General features: G+C 49.6%; 1 protein-coding gene across 1 annotated transcript in view; it reads right to left on the minus strand.

The window, feature by feature from the left end:
* LOC103002677 (dynein axonemal heavy chain 2) overlaps positions 1–12952 on the minus strand; it is a 105696-nt gene that overhangs the window by 34436 nt on the left and 58308 nt on the right. The window contains exons 43-61 of the mRNA XM_057536803.1: positions 11396–11614; positions 11035–11152; positions 10686–10822; positions 10031–10168; positions 9783–9941; positions 7809–7961; positions 7539–7630; positions 7011–7209; positions 6634–6858; positions 5529–5633; positions 4597–4785; positions 4310–4395; positions 4051–4181; positions 3744–3893; positions 3267–3434; positions 2860–3020; positions 2442–2581; positions 889–1021; positions 638–777 (exon numbers count right to left, since the gene is read on the minus strand). Coding sequence (XP_057392786.1) covers positions 638–777; positions 889–1021; positions 2442–2581; positions 2860–3020; positions 3267–3434; positions 3744–3893; positions 4051–4181; positions 4310–4395; positions 4597–4785; positions 5529–5633; positions 6634–6858; positions 7011–7209; positions 7539–7630; positions 7809–7961; positions 9783–9941; positions 10031–10168; positions 10686–10822; positions 11035–11152; positions 11396–11614 — 2843 coding nt within the window. The remainder of the gene's footprint in view (positions 1–637; positions 778–888; positions 1022–2441; positions 2582–2859; positions 3021–3266; positions 3435–3743; positions 3894–4050; positions 4182–4309; positions 4396–4596; positions 4786–5528; positions 5634–6633; positions 6859–7010; positions 7210–7538; positions 7631–7808; positions 7962–9782; positions 9942–10030; positions 10169–10685; positions 10823–11034; positions 11153–11395; positions 11615–12952) is intronic.

Raw genomic sequence — 12952 nt, forward strand, 5'->3', positions numbered from 1 at the left:
AACTGGCATATATATTACAAGCATCTAAAATAGTGCCTGGCACAGAGTAGGTGCTCAAAAATATTTTTTAAATGAATGAATTAATGTTGGTTATCATTATTATTACAAATGGCTTTTTCTTCACCTTTGAAATACTAAATCCAATAAGTGAGGTTTTTTTTTTACCTTACTCTTATATCCTTCAAAGCAAATTATTGTGTTGTGCACATAAAAACTCAGTCAGTACAACTTAATGAATGAATATACAATTCTTGGGAATGGTGGAAAGTCTAGAAGATGTTAAAGGCAGACAGAAGAGGACCTACATTGTCATATATACCCAAAATATAATGTCACAGTTGTATTGTGGTTGGGAAGAGAGACATCATTCTAGAAGATAAGGACAGAGAGGTGTATAAAGTGGTCACAGCCAGAGGGCCCCTGAGGTGGCCACGTCCCCTGGAAACCCCATCTCTCTGTTTAACTTCCTGGACAGAATCAAGGTCTCTGGCATCTCTGCCCTTCCACATCAACATCCCAGTTCTCGAGCGGGTCCCCTTGGCCAGCTCCTGGATATTTTCCATGACTTCATTTCACCAAGCACCCTCGAAAGACACCAAACTCCCTGGCCCTCTGTGCCCCCTACTCTTCATCATACTTTTTATATCCAGATACAAGTTCCAGGTAGTTGGTGGGTGTGACGTAGTTGTGTCTTCGAAGTTCCAGCAGCATCTTCTGGGAATACTGAGCCACTGACCAGTGCATGGTGACGAAGATCTGGGCCACTTTCCTGTGGATCTGAGGCCAATTCGTAGAGGATGTGAGACAGAGCAAGAGTAAAGGCAGACAGAGAACAGAAATGGGCGGGAGGTGCAGGGGGGTGAGGAAAGGTGGGGAGGAGGGTCTCACGTTCTCCTGGGTCCCCAGGTCTGCTCCCACCAGATACTTCTCAGCCACCTCCAGCAGGGCCTCACGGGGCCACTCTGAGAACCAGTTGATGGTTGTGCAGTTCACCAAGGCTGGGTACTGGCGGATCCAGTTCCTGGCGCGGGTTTCGAGAGGCAGTTAAGCCCAATCGCAGACTCAGCCTCCAGCGACGGGCTTCGTCACAGCTCCACCCGCTCCCCAGGAACCTAAAAGCCCCACCCTCGTGCCACTGTATCTCCTTGTCCAGGTTTTGCTCCCCTCAGAGCTGATTCAGTGCAGAATTTAGAAACAGGTTCTGCGGTCAGAAAGACCCGATTCCACACCAACTAGGTGTGGATCTTGGGGCAAGTGATGTAATCTTTTGAACGTCATTTTCCTTAGCTCTAAAATGGGAATAACAAAACATACTAACTAGAGCTGTTAGGGGATTCAATGGGGTGACACATGTAAAATGCTTAGCACAGAGCCTGGTACATGGTAAATACGCCATAAACCAAAAATATTAAAAGATAAACAAAATGGTAACCCAAACTGCCTCTCTGCACAAGTTCTCTGTCCTCCTATTTTCCGATGCCCTTGAAAATCTAGTCATACCAAGAATGGATCAAATGTGGTGTATACACACGATGGAATATTATTCAGCCTTAAAGAGGAAGGAGATTCTGGCACCTGCTACAACATGGATGAACCTTGAGGACATTATGCTAAGTGAGATAAGCCAGTCACAAAAAGACAAATACTGTATGATTCCACCTCTACGTGGTATCTAGAGTGGTCACTCACAGAAACAGAAAGTAGAAGGGTGGCTGCCAGGGCCTGGGGGTGGTGGGGGAAATGGGCAGTTGTCCAGTGGGTATAGAGTTACAGTTTTGTACAATGAGAATGTTCCAGAAATCTGTTGCACAACAGTGTGAATATACTTAGCACTGCTGAGCTGTATACTTAAAAACGGTTAGAGACTTCCCTGGTGGTGCAGTGGTTAAGACTCTGTGCTCCCAATGCAGGGGGCCCAGGTTCAATCCCTGGTCAGGGAACTAGATCCTGCATGCATGCCGCAACTAAGAAGGCTGCATGCCGCAACTAAAGATCCCGTGTGCCACAACTAAGACCTGGCAGCCAAGATAAATAAATAAACATTCTTTTTTAATTTAAGAACTTCTCTTTCGTAAAAAAAAAAACAACAAAAAACTTAAAGAAAGTGAAGAGACAAGCTACAAACCTGAAAAAAAAATGCTAAAATGATTAAATTTTATGTGTTTTTAACCACAATTAAAAATTTAAAAACAAAACAAAAAAACCACCTCCATCTTCCGGAAAAATAAAGAAATCTGATACACCAAAAGGCTCCCATGTAAGCAGCAGGAACTTGCTGAAAGAAACACAGGCTACGGCCAGGAGACGGGGTGTTACAGGGCTGGAGAGGCCAGCGCTATTCCTGAGTCTCACTGGCAGAAGGCACAGAGGCCAGAGCCAGGGAGGAGGACCCCGCGACGAGTGGGGGCCTCGAGGGAGAAGAAGGCTGTAACAAGAGTCACCTGAAGGGGTCGCCCACGGGGCTGAGGCAGAGGACGATGTGCAGGTTGTTCCGCACGCGCTCGGTGAGGTAGGCGAAGAGGCTGTCCGAGGACTCGGGCACCTGCTCGGCGCGGGCCTGCTCTATGATGAGTGTCTGGATCTGCGCGGAGGCCCCAGTCAGAGGGCTGAGGTTTCAAGGGCAGAACCCAGGGTGGGAGGGAGGAGGGAGCAGCAGGTGGGGCTGGGCTGACAGGGTGTGGGTTTTAAAGCAGCTCGGCCCACTAGCGTCCCGTGAGGGAAGATGGCAGAAGAGGAAGCACCACCTAACGGGGGGCTGGGGGGAGGGGGTGCCACTGCAGCATCCTCTGGGATTAGGTGAGAAGGGCTTAGTTAGGAAGGCCAAAGAACCAACTGGTAGTGGGTGTGGAAGGATCGCACCTCTTCAAACTCATCCACCTTATAGAGATTGGGGACCTCGCCTGAGCTGAGGATGTTGTTAATGTCCTCTAGGAATGATTCGTCAGCAACCTGGGTGTCCACAAAAAGGAAGGACGTGGCCTTGAGCTCCACCCCAGCCTGGCGATACAGACGCTTGATATCTGGGCCAGAGGAGACGGAAAGACTCTTCAGATTCACCATCATGTCCCTCCTTCCCCTTCTGAGATTCAGGAGCCCTCCCCCAGCTGGCAACACATACAGGACACGGTCCTGTACCCCACCCGGGCCTGGCGCGGCACCCTACCCGGCTTCCATCCTTCCTCTCACTTGTCATCACAGGAAGTTCAGGCATCTGATCTTTCACTCCCAGCCCCAAACCCTCTTCCACCTCAGAAACCCAGCGTTACCGTCTCGGAATTCCTGCTTTCGATAATGTTTGGTGACCTCAATCTGGAAGGTGATGTACTCGCAGATGGATGAGGCCAAGCGGGCCAGACTCTGGCGTCCGCTGCCCCCAATGCCCACCAAGAGCATGTTGCCCCGAGGCTGTCCAATGACCCGCACAATCCGTGTGACTGGAGGGTAGGGGGTGAGGGTAATGAGTTGGTTGAGCAACCTCAGGGGACCTCCAGGCCCTAGGCTGGGGACTGGGACGACTAAAACTGCAGCAGAGGAACCAGGCAGCGTGGGAAGAGGTTGGTGCCTGAAGCTCTGGTAGCAATTCAACTCTCAACCTCCACCGCCTCTGTTAAACACCATCATCAAGGAAAACTCCACCCATGGCCACAAGCACATTTGGGAGCAACCTGGGAAGAGATTCCCATTTCCTTGGAATATCCCATAACCAGGACGCTGGAGAAGGGACGGGAGCAGGAGGTGCTCACCGTGCTCAATGGCCTCTCGGAAGAGCACCAGCCGCATTGGCACGACGGCGGGTGACAGGTTGTACTCATTTAGCGCCATCTCCATGGCTGTCCTCAGGACCGTCAGATCCGTCAGGTCTTCATACACCTTGGGCTCCCGCAGGAAGTCCCCTGGGTCATGGGAAGAGGGGGGCAGATCTCAAATGCCTGGTCCTCCCCAGGCTTCCCCAAAGGGCCCTACGCATCCATGGGACTTGGTGCCCCGCCTCCCCTTCTAACCCATCTCCTAAGAGTGTCCAGCCTAGAGGGGCCACAGCTCCCAGCTCACCAAAGATGGGAGAACGTTTGTTGGGACAAAGGTTATGAAATGTGAGGTCAAAGAAGGAGCCGAGTTTGTCACTTATGATGCCCACGAAGGCTTCCATGTCTGCCGTGTCAACTAGTCGGTCAGAGAAGACTCTGTTGGGAGGGAGCTGGGGTGAGGTCTGGGAATGAAGAGGAGCGTGGTCTTGGGGAAGCGACAGGCGGGTGGGGAGTGGGGGCTTGGGCTTGGGAAGGCCTGGATCTGGCAGGCACAGCTACCTCACCTGAAACATTCATGGATCCAGAGTCGTGTGATGCTGGACTTGGTATCGTGGAAGTCCCTGCTGGCTCTCAGCATGCCCTGGAACACCTAGGCAAGGGGCGTGGCTAGTGGGATGGAGGGAGGGAAGAGAGTCCCTCCAGAAGTTTTAGAGAAGGCAGCATTCCCGGATGGGGGTGGTTTGGGGTGTGTGGGATGCTGCTGAGCTCCAAGGCTTACTTGGAGGAGAGGAGAATGCCTCCAAGGAGGCTGTGCTGGGCCAAAGGGGCAAAAGGTCAGACAGAGTTTCACCTTGGAGATGTCTCGAAGGTTGAAGAGGTAGTGGATCTTGGCAGGCGTGGGCAGGAAGCGCTGTACCACGGTGTTGTACACATCCAAGGTGGCCTTGGTCACCACATTCCCAATGGGCTTCACCTCTTCCTCAAAGTCCTGGAGCTTCTGATTGATCATGGTGCCGAATATCCGGATGATCTGGGACTCCTAGAAACAGGCTCTCAGACTCAACGTTGCAGGCTCATGACCTTTCAGCCAAGGCGGGGGACTAGGGTCAGGGGAGAAAAGCACTTGTCTTGGGGGCAGAATTTAAGGGGGGCACAAAAAACCCTCAGAAATCAAGGGAATAATGCTTTAGTGTAATATTTAAAAATCAAGATTAATGCAAACTGTCCACGATGAACAAATACGAACGTTTTAAATAAAGACAGGATCCGTATTGCTGGTTTTTCCTTTTGCCTCAGGCTCTCATGCGGCTCAGCACGGTACTATACTGATCTTGTACTTATTTAAAATTTTGGTGTCTTGTTCATCGTGAATTTTTGGCATTAACTTTTTTTAACGTTGCATGAAAATATTATTTATCTTGATTTCCGAGGGTTTTGGGTGCCCCTGAGTGGCTCCCTCGCCTCACCCTAGCCCTGGGCCGCTCCCAGCTCTCTGCTTTGAGGCTCTACCTTCCTGGTCCGTTTGGCCCCCACTCTCTGCCCACTGGGAATGTTAGGCTTCACATGCCAGAGCCAGGCTGCACTGTCACCCTGCAGCTCTCCTAGCTCAGCAGAAGCAAGGCTCCTGCGGACAGCAGTCTCCCCTCCGTGTATCGTAGCTCCCTGAATGCAACTCAGGCCTGGGGGTCCTTGGGCCCCTCAGTGATCTGCCCCGTCGCTCTCTGAGCCATAGATGGCTTTGCCTTCTACAGTCCCCTCCCCCAGCCCTCAGGATGCCCTCACCGTAGGGAAGGTCATGTTGATGATGTTGAAGCGACTCTGCAGCCTTGGGGAGATGACGGTCCGTCCACCCCCGGGAGGGCCCATGGCAGCCATCAAGAACATGTCCTAGAGAGCAAAGACCAGATGGGGAAGGTGGGGGGTGGTGGGGGTGGAGACAGGTGAGAGGACAGGAAGAGAAGGAGCATGGAAATAGGGAGGATGTGAGAGGAGCCAGGAGGAAGAGAGGAGATGGAGGGACAAACGGGAAGAGGGAAGACAGGGACAGAAAGAGCAGGAAGAAACACGGAGCAGTAGGGGCGGGGAAAGGTGAGGGGAAGGAAGGGATTTGGGACATTTTTACAGAATTACTAAAGTAATGTATTTGTTCTTATTTCATCATTATAATCCATGTTCCCAAACTGGAAAATAGAGGTAAGTTAAAAAAACAACATTTGATTACGTCTTCTAGACTTTCTCTTCTTTTCTATTTTAAATATATATATATATATATAAAATATATATATATATATATATATATATATATATATATACACACACACACACGTATCTGTGTATGTATGTGCGTGTTTTTTCTCAGAAACATATGAATATATTATTAGGTGAGTTTTGGACCCCGAGGGCCAGATAGATGAGTGCCCCAGGTATCAGGCTGGAATGGCTGCCCATTGATTCAGGAAAAAGAAACAAGACGCTCAGAATCCCACGGGAGAAAAGCGAGGACTGAAGGGAGACGCCTGGACTCTGGGTGGGGAGCGGAGGTGGTTACTGAAACAGTGGGAGGTGGAGAGGCCTGGAGAGGGGGTTATGGGCAGCTCTGGTTGGCATCAGCGTTGCCATGGGAGCAAGGTGTAAGAGGCCTGGGAAAGGAGTGGAAGTTGGAGGACAGGCTCCCTTGGTCACGAAGCACAGGACAGTCAGTGAGGAGAGTTACTAACAGGAATTGATAACCTAGGAGCCAGATGTCTGGGTCCTGAGAAAGGCAGGACGCTTCTGTGTGGGGAGGAACATAGGCTTACAGGATTCTATCCTGGGGTCCCAGAGGAGCGGAGACTGAACCCATCATGGGCAGGAACGGAGGCCTGAAGAACAAATTCGGGATGCTTACTCGAATGTACTTGATGGTCTGCTTCGTTTGATCATACCAGAAGCCATAGTCAATCCAGAGGCGAATCAGCTCCAGGGGGGGCTGGGATCCAAACGTGTCCTTAGCTGGCATATTTAGGTCATCCATGAAGGTGATCATGCTTTTGCCTCCAAATGGCACATAGACACCCTTGGTTCGCTTCTCCACCCTGCTCTCAATGATGCTCTGCACGTTATTGGATGTGGTCTGGTGAAAAAGGCACAGAATGAATGCTTGGGTCCCCCAGGAGAAATACGGGGTTAGAGAGGAGTGTCGACCAGGCACTTGGATCCCAACGGGGAGCAGAGGCAGGGAAAGAGCAGGGAGCTGGCGGCCTGGCCCTGGGTCCTGCCACACACCTGTGCAGACATGTTGACAGTGAGCACTGACCACTGGCTGGAGGGCAAGGACTGCAGGACACTCTGAGCGATGGACGTCTTTCCAGTCCCCACGGGACCCACCAGCAGGACGGGGTTCTGGTTGGCCACCAAGGTGCTCACCAGGTAGTTGTAGCGGACAGTGTCAACGGTGGGCACCATGATCTTGTAGAAGGGGAAGCTGGTGGGGAAAGGGACTGTGTCTCAAGATCGTGGCCCACTGCTTTCTAACTCCCGCTTCCTTCTGCCCCCCAGTGTTTATCTTCCTCCGGCATCACCACTCTCTAATCACCAAGCCTGCCTCCTGCGGGGCCTGGGTATCAGGCATTCTCCTGAAGGACCCTGTCCCATTTCCTCTAGATCCCGCTTCCTGCACTGGAAAGTCACCTCTGCCTTGGGATCCACCCTCTCTTCCCATAGCTCACTTTTGCACCCCTCTTTTGCTCTCTCACCACATCTCCCACCCACCGCAGCCCCAAGCCTGACCCACCCTCCAGGCCTGGCTCTCACTTTGGAGGGTAGCGCCAACTCTTAGGGAGCTTCTCCTCAAATGATGTCCAACTCCGCATCTTGGGGTCCACAAAGTACTCGTACACTGTGTCCTGAGGAGGGAACGTGTGGCGGGTTACCAAAGCCTTCCTTTAGCTTTTCCCTGCCCAGAAAAAGCGCTCACAGACCACTGGGCAGAAGAAAGAGAGCCGGGTGGCAGGCTGAGGCTCAAGAAGAGTCTAAGGATCAGGGATGCAGAAAAATAGGGCAGCTGGGTTTGAGGGCCCTGACCTTGTTGGGGAAAGTGCCCTCAATCTCTCGGAGGTAACTGTCGATCTTCTTGCGGCCCTCCTCATCCACGGAGGCACACACAGACCAGATCATGCTGAACACAAATGTCAGCTCTACCATGGAGACAAAGTTCTCACCATCAGCTGGGTTCACCTGGGTGGAAAAGGAGAAGCGGAAATACCGTAAATCTATAAGAGGTGGAGGCGTCTAATTGTGGCAGCTCATCACAAAGGCTTAGAGTTTCCCTCCCTTCCTGGTTCTGTTTGGAAAACCATATGGCTGTAGATAAAGCTAAATCAAAACATTTAAATAAACCTACTAAGTTACAGAGACACGGTGGGAAATTGTGTTGAGGCTCCACTGTCTACCATATTGAATCCAGAGTCCTTAGTCTGTCCTTCCAGCACACACACATCTCACCATCCTCTTCTCGGGGTCTCTGCTGCAGCAAAGAGGGGTTGTGACACCGCCAACACCATTCACCCATCACCCACCCTGCCCAGTGGGGACTGACTCGTGTGTCTCTGTGTTTTTGCAAAAGCCGTTCCCTTTACCTAGACTGCCCTCCTCTCTTTGTTTTGTTCATCAGCGTTCTTCCCCCTACCCAGGCCTCCTCAGCAGCTGGCTGCCACTGACACTATATTACTGGCCTTTTCCCATATGTCATTTTGCAACTTCACCTACATAGTTTTAATTTATATTAACCGTACCAGGAATGACACATACTGTTATAGATCTTAATTGTTATATAACTTTATATTAATAGTTGAGTGATCTGGCAATGTCCTTAGAAACAATATGAACCATTTCTAGGCAGTGATTTAATCTCAACAGAAAAATACCCAATTTTGGTCCTTACTCCATAATTCTAAACCAAACAAAATTTTTCTTAAATATCAGTTAATCTGAAAATTTCTAAAACCCCTCATCAGATTAGATGGGGAGCTCCTCCCAGCAGAAACAGTATCCCAGGGTCTTCCCTGGCAGTCCAGTGGTTAAGACTTCACCTTACAATGCAGGGGGTGCGGGTTCGATACCTGGTCGGGGAGCTAAGATCCCACATGCCTTGCAGCCAAAAAAACAAAACATAAAACAGAAGCAATATTGTAGGGCTTCCCTGGTGGCGCAGTGGTTGAGAATCTGCCTGCTAATGCAGGGGACGCGGGTTCGAGCCCTGGTCTGGGAAGATCCCACATGCCACGGAGCAGCTGGGCCCGTGAGCCACAACTACTGAGCCTTCGCGTCTGGAGCCTGTGCCCCGCGACGGGAGGGGCCGCGATAGTGAAAGGCCCGCGCACCGCGATGAAGAGCGGTCCCTGCACCGCGATGAAGAGTGGCCCCCGCTTGCCGTAACTGGAGAAAGCCCTCGCACGAACCGAAGACCCAATACAGCCAAAAATAAAGAAATAAATAAATAAAGTAGCTATAAAAAAAAAAAAAAATTCTCCCTTCTAAAAAAAAAAAAAAAAAAAAGAAGCAATATTGTAACAAATTCAGTAAAGACTTTAAAAATGGTCCATATCCAAAAAAAAAAAAATCTTAAAAACAAACAAAAAAGAAACAGTATTCCAAGGCCTCACAGATTCCAAGACTTAATATTTAATTTTTGAAAGGATGGAGAAATGAGGAACCAAATGAACTATCCTCAGCTCCCACATATGGGCAGGAAATTACAGTGAGACCCACTGTGTACTATATCTGATTTAGAGTCCTTAGTTTGGCCTCCCAGTGTGCATGCACACGCGTGCGCGTGAGCACACACGTGCACATGCACACGCACACGTGAGCACATGCATGCACACACGCACACAGGCATGCACACACACACCGCTCGCTGCCTCCACGGTTGGTGAGGGCTCCCCTTGGAGTCTCTGCTCCACTCAAGCCTCATGTTCCAATTGTGTCTCAGACACACCGTTTCCCTGAAGTTGTCCCGGGAGGTCGAGAGCCCTTCCTGCCCTGGTCCCCCCTCACCCCGTTCTCCGGTGTGGCCAGGGCTGAGTACAGCTTGCAGAGGGAGATGATGCCGCTGTATTCCGGGAGGGGCACCAGCTCGTTGCAGTTGTTCTTCTTAAAGGTCAGCATCTTGTTGATGAACTTTTCGAACATGCGCTGAAGAGGCTCTGCCTCTACCTGGAGTTGAATAAGCAGGGGCTCTGAATTATTCTTGTGTCCCCCCCAGGCCCCACCGGTTCCTCTCCTCTCCTCCATTCCCTTCATACCTTTGGCCTCTTCTCCAGCCATGACTGAACATAGGGCTTCCAGCCCAGGTCAGCGTAGGCAGTGTACACCATCCCGCAGCGAGACACGGTGGCTGGGGAGGCCACTGCCAAGTTTTCCACTTCGAACAGGAGAGACACCTATGGATATACTTGGTCAGAACCTTGTCTTTCCCTCAGTAATAAAAACACCCAGAATTCTGATGCCCCAAGGTGTCTCTACTGAGTACCACGTGTGGCAGGATGAATAAAGACCTAAGCTTTACAAATGATTTGTTCGTTAAAAGAAATCAGGGTTTATTCAAGGTCATCCTTATGAAAAATCACTCCCTCGCTCACATTGTTTGAGCGGGTGGGAAAGGGTGGGCTTTACAAAAGCCCACGAATTGTAACTCTGGGTGCACAACGGAAGGTCATCCCTCATATGTCGGTGGCAATGAGGCTGCCTCAGTCCACACGGTGCGCCCTAGTACACAGTTTTTTCTATACAGCTGTCCTCAGCGTCTGTGGTAAGACAGGCATTTCCTCTTCAGTCACAGGTTGCCCTGAATCCAGGCATCCTCCTCCTGGGCGTTCCTATAGAACCTCCTCTTCTTGTTGGACGCCCCTGCTCTTCCCCTCAGCCCTGCCCCGGGCCCTCCAATTTCCACTCCCGAACCTGCTCAGGCATCGCGATGCGCTCTCCGTTGATAAGGGTCAGCACTTTGTTATCGTCCATGACAGAGTTCATGCTCTCAATCCACAGTGTGTCCACAGGGCCATCGAAAAGGATCCACTTCTCATCCGGCTTCTCGTCTTGGTCAGAGGTGGATGATAAGGAAACCAGAGCTTTGTTACCCAGCCCTCCCTCCACACTCATCTCCCTGGAGACGCAAGCAGTTGCTTCCTGGTGATCTCCGCATTCCCCAAGCATTTTTTCCCCAAAAATGAGCTTTCTATCCCCAGACTGCCCACCCCCGCAGGAGATTTAGGCATCTGCTCTCCCTGCCCCAAGATCCTTTGGGTACCTGCACAAGCTGTCCGCATGACACTGGACAGGACGCCGTCTGTCCATTCATTAGTGTTGAGGTCATATTCCCCATACAGCTCCCCTAGGGACAGTGCCTTAGGGTTCAAAGGGAACTCCTAAAAATGACACAGGAAGGGGGCTTTGAGCTGCCGGCTGACACAAATCCCAAGATGTCCCTTTATTTCCAGCCTCGCTTTATTTCCAGGTATTTGTATTTGGCCCCTGTCTCTCTCATCCCTCCCAGGCCGCCCTCCTGGTCTGCACCGCCCTCCCAGACACTTACGCACCCCTGCCCCCAGCCTCACTGTCTTCCTGCTACTCAAGTCTCCTCCAGTGGCCCCACTGTCCCAGGTCCGTACTCTGACAATGTTGAAGTTGGGCTCTCCGGCACGGCACAGGGAGGACAAGGAGGACTGAAGAATTCTCCACGAGGCAGTCTTGCCGCTGCCTGTGCAGCCCACGATCATGGTGGAGTGGCGGGAGTTCTTGGTTTCATACAGCTGGATAACCTTGGTGAGGGTGAACGGGGTGGTCTGCAGGCCCATATCCCGAATCTCCTGCTCAATGGTCTCCCGCAGCTGAGAGAAGGGAAAATACAGGAAGCAGAAGAAAAAGGGTGCGGCTTGTAAAGGACTTTCAAAAGCTCCCCGATACCCAGAAGGATAATGTGCAAACCATTAAAAATCGCACCAAGGCCCTTTGCACCCTGGCAGTTGTTTGTTTCTTGGGAGGCTGGCCAATTGCAGAGTTAAGAGACTAGGCTCTGGAGTCAGCCAGCCTGGGTCCCTAGCTTTCAGCTATGTGAACCTGAGCAAGTTAACTTCTTTGAGCCTCAGTTTCTTAATCTGTTAAATGGGAGTAATGATGGTACTTCCCACGTAGGGCTGTTGTATTAGATAAGATAGTCAATGTAAAACACAATGTCTGACACGCAGCTCTGCACATCTTTTCTAATATCATTCAACAAATATTTATTAAGCCTCTAAAGTATGTGCCAAGCAGTGTGCTGGGTGCTGAGAACAAATTAGTGTTCATCCTATCGCAGAGCCCACAGTCTGGTGGGGGAGCCAGACATTAAACAAATCATCACCTAAGTTAAGACGAAAACTCAAATTCAAAAAGATACATGCATCCCAATGTTCATAGCAGCACTATTTACAATAGCCAAGACATGGAAGCAACCTAAATGCTCATCAACAGATGAATGGATAAAGAAGATGTGGTATATTTATACAATGAAATATTACTCAGCCATAAAAAAGAATGAAATAATGCCATTTGCAGCAACATGGATGAATCTAGAGATTATCATCTTAAGTAAGTCAGACAGAGAAAGACAAATATCACATGATATTACTTACATGTGGAATCTAAAAAAAATGATACAAGTGAACTAATTTACAAAACAGAACTAGACTCATAGACATTGAAAACAAACTCATGGTTACCAAAGGGGGAAAGGTGTGGATAAATTAGGAGTTTGAGATTAACAGATACAAACTACTATACATAAAATAAACAAGGACCTACTATATAGCACAGGGAACTACATACAATATCTTATAATAACCTATAATGGAAAAGAATTTGAAAAAATATATATATATATAAAACTAAGTCACTTTGCTGTACACCTGAAACTAACATAACATTGTAAATCAACTATACTCCATTAAAATTTTTTAAAATAAAAATGAAAAATAAAGAAATGCTTATAGAACCATGACCCATGTGGGTCCCAGAAGAGTGTGACATTTTTAAATACACAGCCAATGCAACCAAATAAGTTCAAACAAATGCAAGATTTTACTTGTATCTCTCAAACACCACTAAGAGGCCTCACCCCTACTACTTCCCTCCACTGTCTGAGAATTAGTTGTATTAGAATGTTTGGGTGTATTTGTGTGTATGTGCGT

The sequence above is a fragment of the Balaenoptera acutorostrata genome, chromosome 20 (assembly GCF_949987535.1).
Source record: "Balaenoptera acutorostrata chromosome 20, mBalAcu1.1, whole genome shotgun sequence".
Classification (NCBI taxonomy): Eukaryota; Metazoa; Chordata; class Mammalia; order Artiodactyla; family Balaenopteridae; genus Balaenoptera; species Balaenoptera acutorostrata.